At 44.2% G+C, this 6000-nt stretch overlaps 1 protein-coding gene across 1 annotated transcript; it reads left to right on the top strand.

Annotated features, from left to right (window-relative positions):
- Positions 1-130: 130 nt before the first annotated feature.
- Positions 131-3727, top strand: klhl42 (kelch-like family, member 42). The gene is made up of 3 exons (XM_023969717.3): positions 131-1370; positions 1523-1716; positions 1902-3727. The coding sequence occupies exons 1-3, from the start codon at positions 607-609 to the stop codon at positions 2351-2353; spliced, it is 1410 nt and encodes a 469-aa protein (XP_023825485.1). The 5' UTR covers positions 131-606; the 3' UTR covers positions 2354-3727.
- Positions 3728-6000: the final 2273 nt, after the last annotated feature.

Genomic DNA, 6000 nt, shown 5'->3' with positions numbered 1-6000 from the left:
GGCTTGCACCTGTCGAGTGCAGGTAGAGTATACCCCAAGCCAGCTGGTGGCAGCAACACATCTTGTACCAATCTGCATGGCATTGTCTTTACACGAAGAAGAAAGCGGTGGTTTCCGGTTGAGCAAGCAAGTGACGCAACCCACAGGATCAAAACAGGAAATATGCTGGCCAATTTCTCCTCAAAAACCAACTGCAGCTTTCTGCAGATTATCTCGACAATGCAAAGAAAGTGTGTTATCCAGTATATAAATCTTAAAAATGACCACATGGTCCAGCAAAACATCTTCTTTGGATGTACGTCGAGATAATACCCGCTGTTTTTGAAAGATAAAGAGGCTAGCTAGATTTCCAAGTCACTCTTAGCCTCTTGCTAGCTAGCTAGCACAATCATAACTGAGTTGAAATGATCCAGGCATCATCCAGACGTATGGGCTGAACATGACCATATATAGGCCTGGTGACTGCGGTGCGAATAGAGTTGCAGACCACCCCTGCGCCTGAGAAATGTAAACTGACAGGCAGTCATTAACAGATCGAGGCCGGAAGAGGACAGTCAACAAAACAGATCACTTGACAACATTATCAAGCTAACCCAACCACTAAACATGTCATCCGAACAAATAATCGTAATTGTCATGGATGACAAAACGTACAACGTCAACAAAGGCAAGTTGATAGAAAAAAGCGACTACTTCCGTGCACTGTACAGCTCTGGGATGCGCGAGTCCAGAGAGGATTCAGTGCAACTGCAGGGGCTGAGTGTGCCAGGGCTCGAGCTGGTCCTGGAGTTTATCAACACCTCCAAAGTGAAAGTAGTCAACGAGACCCTGGAAGACCTGATTGAGACTGCATCTTTTTTGCAAGTCACCTCTATCCTAAAACTCCTTTCGTCTGAAATTCGACAAGAGAATTGTGTGGAACTMTACAGCCTATCTGAGGTATATGGAACTCATGATCTACGCAACGCTTGTCTCAGATATATGAGCTGTCACTACCACCCGATGCTGCGGAGACCAGAGTTCARCGACTTACCYGCTGCCCTGCGCAACCAGGTTAGAGAGATGCGTATGAAAGGCACRGCCACTCTGGTGGCWATCGGACTYTTCACCTGTCTGGCTCTGGACCTACCAGACCAGGAYGAGCCCTGGTCMATGCTGAGRTATGGGGAAGTRGAGCAGCGYTGGAAGCCGCTCGCTAACAACCTGCCCYCTGACATGGTCAATGTGAGAGGCTACGGCTCAGCCATGTTGGACAACTACCTGTTCATTGTCGGTGGGTACAGAATGACCAGCCAGGAGATCTCAGCGGCACACTGCTACAACCCCTGTAGAAATGAATGGAACCAGGTAGCCCCCCTGAACCAGAAGAGGTCAGTACAGGTCAGCTATGTGAATAGATCTCTATGCAGTCTGTCCCAGTCTTGATCTTCAATATGTTTTGATGCTGAGCCAGCAAACTACATAGGCTACAGTATGTCTCCATCCTGTAATGTTGTTGTATATCCGTCTCTCCTCCGGTAAGGTCCAACTTCAAGCTGCTGGCGGTACGAGGGAAGCTGTATGCAGTGGGAGGCCAGTGTCAGGGCACTGTGGAGTGCTACAGCCCTGAGCAGGACTGGTGGACCTGTGTGTCGTCACTACCCGACCCCCTGGCAGAGTTCTCTGCCTGCGAGTGCCAGGGCATGATCTACGTCATGGGAGGATATACTGCCAGAGGTTAGTGGGGGTGATTTTCATTCCCAGCAGAAGTGAGAACATTTTCTAAAATGCCCAATGTATACACACAGTAGACATAAAGAACTGTAGGCTACACAAATAGTGCTTGTTCATTTGACAAAATATCAACTGGTTCTTAAATTATTTTAACAAATGCTGTTTTTTTYTCTCTCTGTATCTACTAGACAGGAATACCAGCGTACTCCGCTACTGCCCCACCTCTGACAGTTGGACAGTGTTCCGCTCCTGCTCGGCCCACGTGCGTAAGCAGCAGATGCTCTCGGTGGAAGATACCATCTACCTGGTGGGGGGGTACACCCACGAGCTGGAGCCGGGTCCGGGGCGACGGGCCAGCCAGACGGAGGACATGCTGACGGTACAGTCTTACAACGTGACCACCGGGGAGTGGCTCCACCTGAAGGACAACACCTCCAAGTCGGGCCTGAACCTCACGTGCACGCTGCACAACGACGGCGTCTATATTATGTCACGCGACGTCAGCCTGCCCACCAGCCTGGAGCACCGCGTATTCCTCAAGTACAACATCTTTTCAGACGCCTGGGAGGCCTTCAGACGCTTCCCCGCGCTGGGCCAGAATATGCTACTCTGCTCCCTCTATCTGCCCAACGTTCTATGAGAGTTGCGGATGGAATGTAAGGATGTTTAGTTGATGCCAGTGGTCGTACAGTCCAGAGACTACATCATATGCCACAAGAGGCTTGTTTGTGCGTGCTGCGGCTACATAGCTCCCATGAAGAGAAGTGGTAACGGTAGAGCTGTAGATGGCTGCAGTAGGACAAAGTGTGGCCACATCCCTGTTGGTGGGGCAAAATATAGAAAGACACCGCTTGTTACATTATTTAAACCTTAAAGTAGCTACAAGCACAGGCAAAGCAACAGTCATGCGTTGCAGGTCAATGTCTAAGTTTGCATAGCAGCATTGGGCTATTATTGAGATCCATTTTTGGATTCTTTGATTAGAAGTAGACTTGAATCATATAGAACATTCCCTATTGTTTACACTGCACATAAAAAATATATTGATTTGCAAAAATCTTCATCTTATTGTTCACTACAAACCTTAAACGCTAATGCAAATTACTAATAGATTTAATACATGTCATATTGGATATTGAAGAAAGTTTGTAGCCAAGAAGTGGCTTTGGTTTTACACTGCCGGTTTCGCAATGGGCGATTGAAGAACTGAAATAAAATGCTAAGCTGATGCCGGACCACAATTAATAACTAAACAAATGTTTAAACTCTTGTGTGAGAAGAAAAGTGGTAGAATCATGAATGGATGAAATTGAGTAATTCATTGACTGATTTAACTTATGAACATTGTTTAGAAAACAAATACTAAGCTCAGCAGCAGTACAGTTCAATGAAATGGATAAGGAACGTGCCTTCTCCCTCACCTGGGGGGATTTTGTACAGATGAACAAGAGTTGAATTGTAAGTGACCAACCAAAACTGTATTTTTTCCCCCATTTCCCCRTTGAATTATCAGGAAAGAGCTTTCATTAGGGTACGATAAGAACAAATTGATGAAAGACAATGAGAATGTAGTTTTGGTTTAAAGGTAGACTCAGCGATATGAAGCAGAAAAGTAAACAACATAGTGGTTCAATTTCCACAACTAAGAAGCGTAGAAGCGTGAGGCTCAACTTCTCAGCTATTTTGGTGCCCTGGCTACCACGCTGTGAACAGCGTGACGCGAACCCGTGCACAGATACTGTGTGTGACTGTCGCTCATCTCAATATCTCCGGTGCTGTTTGTGGCAAAGTAACTTTGCTGAGTCTACCTTTAATTAAAGTGGATTACAAACCTTGTCTGTGGAGATGGTTTRTATGAACGCAGTCTTTCTGCTGATAATACAACTACGTTGTTTGGCTTCTAAAGATGTGTTGGAGTTTGATGAATGTACTGTATATTGTTTTGTCTCCTCTGGTTTTGTTCTGACAGATGCCTTGGACTTTGACTTAAAAGAATAAAGAAAATATTCAGGGAGTAGGTGTCGTTCTGTTTTATTGTAAAAACATTGAAACCATGCATTCAGTGACTGTGCCTTTTTGGAAGTAGGAGGCTTTGCCTTTTCATCTCTGCAAGTGAAGCTACATAAAATACTTTGAATCACATCTAAACTTTCATAGTCTGGCCATATTAAGGCCTTAAGGATCATTTAGTTATCTTTCTTCCCTGTCTTCGGTTTGGTCCTCGCTTCTGTACATCCAGGTACTTTGTCCTCTCTTTTTTTTATGTAGGGGGAACCAACAGCCTTTCTCCTGAAACGATTCCCCTCTTTCCCTTTGTAGGCGGAACTAGCGTCCTCTATTCCTAAATTATTCCTCTCTTCACATTTGTCGTCAAAACGAGTGACCTCTTTTACAAAACTATTCCCCTCTTCCCTTTTGGAGGCGGGACTAGCTTTCTCTCTTTGTAATATATTCTCTTCTAACATTTTGGAGGCAGGACTAGATTCCTCTGTTCCTGAAGGATCTTTTGCCTTGAGGATGTCCACATCGACAGAGAAGACAAACTGCTCGTAAGCAGTGTAATCGGTGATATTACACCTTCCCAGTATATCAGCTGCATCGTCAGTCTGTCTGATTGGGGAGAAAGCCCTTATAAACTCTAGGCCTCCGTAGTTCACAGAGGTCCACTCCTTCCCTGGGAAGTCTGGCACAAAGGACCCGTCACAGAGGAACCAGTCAGTGATACTGCTGCTCTCGCTATCCCCTTGAGAGCCATGGAACTGGCCCTCAGGAAGAGACATATTGGTCAGGGGAATAGTGGAATGTTCCAGAGAGAGACTGTCCCATGTCTGCTTTCTGGGATCCAGGGTTGGTCTAGCTGGAGGGCTATAGTCCAGGGGTAGAGGGTCTGTCTGGAGGTGGGCAAGGTGGAGGAGACCCGGGGCATAAGGATGGCCTGTGAGACGGTAGTGGAGGTCTGGGATGCTGAGGGCCACACACTGCAGGTTCTGCTGTGTCAGAGGCTTCTCCGCTGTATTGGTCAGTCGCACTGTCACTGTGTATGTTGAGTAGGAGTATGTTTCCTTCATGAAATCTGCCCAATCATGAAACAAAGAATGGAACTATGAAATAGTTTGAAATAACTCTGACAAAAAATAATAAATTGGTGGCTATTTCACAATTTACATAAAAAAACAATATTTACCTAAATTGAAGGCAGGATCGTCTTCTGCATAGAATGTCAGCTTCATAAGATATTTCTCTGCATAGGGCTGAACCACCTCCATGTCTTGCAGTGAATCAACACTTTGCTTATTTGAATTAAAACAATATTTTTTATACACTCTTGGTTTGTAATGTCTCTATGGAAACAATAATTTGGAAATCATTCTGAATTCTAWTGGAATGGCCCTGCACATTAGTAGAATTCTAAAATAGTGGCCATTAAAACATCTGGAATTTGTCTGCTTCCTTTGAGATTTTAATCTACAACATTTGTGCAACAATGTTTACTATTTTACACAGCTGCAAATCAATGCTAAACGCACTTTGCAACCCCCACCAAACACATCCATTTAGATTACATTTCTCTTAAACTACATAAACAAAACTAGCCTGGTCTCAGATTTGTTTATGCTTTTTGGCATTGTAGACAATTCCATAAGGAGTTGGCAAGAGAGCAAGAACAGACTGGCGCCAAGGCTAAAATACAACCTTTTTTATGTCAGCTATGCAAGTTGTGGTGTGTGAGAGTGCACATCTTCGACAAAAACCCCATGTAACAATCCACCAGGGTTAAAGAAATATATCACCAGAAGGTGGCAGTATATCCCTGTCTGAGTATTTAGATTTTCAATACAGTCCATTTCCAATCAATCATCTTGGGAAGTCCAACAGTCTCATAAATAAACACCGGTAAACAGGTTAATTACACGTGTGAAAACAATATTCTGTGCAGGGGGACATTTTAAGGACATTATACTGTGTTTGACATGTAAATGTTGAGTACATGAAACATGTATGAGGCATGAGGAAATGTACATGTATTGCGTTAGGCTACATGCATTCTTGCAGCACCAGAGAAATGTTGTTTATGACTTAACCTGCTTAGCCCAAGGTCAAAAGCCTTGCAAAATATATATTACCATTTTAATAGGTTCTATTACACCGATGCTCATTGAGGGATTGATTTTTCCCCTTTTGATAATTATATATACATGAGGTTATGTATATAAATGAGGGGGGTCTGAACTGAAGGGGTTTGTGAATCTCATGCTGAAGCCTGTTCATTTATTCATGGGGCTTGAT

This window comes from Salvelinus sp. IW2-2015, linkage group LG24 (genome assembly GCF_002910315.2).
Source record: "Salvelinus sp. IW2-2015 linkage group LG24, ASM291031v2, whole genome shotgun sequence".
Classification (NCBI taxonomy): domain Eukaryota; kingdom Metazoa; phylum Chordata; class Actinopteri; order Salmoniformes; family Salmonidae; genus Salvelinus; species Salvelinus sp. IW2-2015.
The sequence above is the reverse complement of the archived record's forward strand: the minus strand, read 5'-3'. Positions and strand labels throughout refer to the sequence as shown.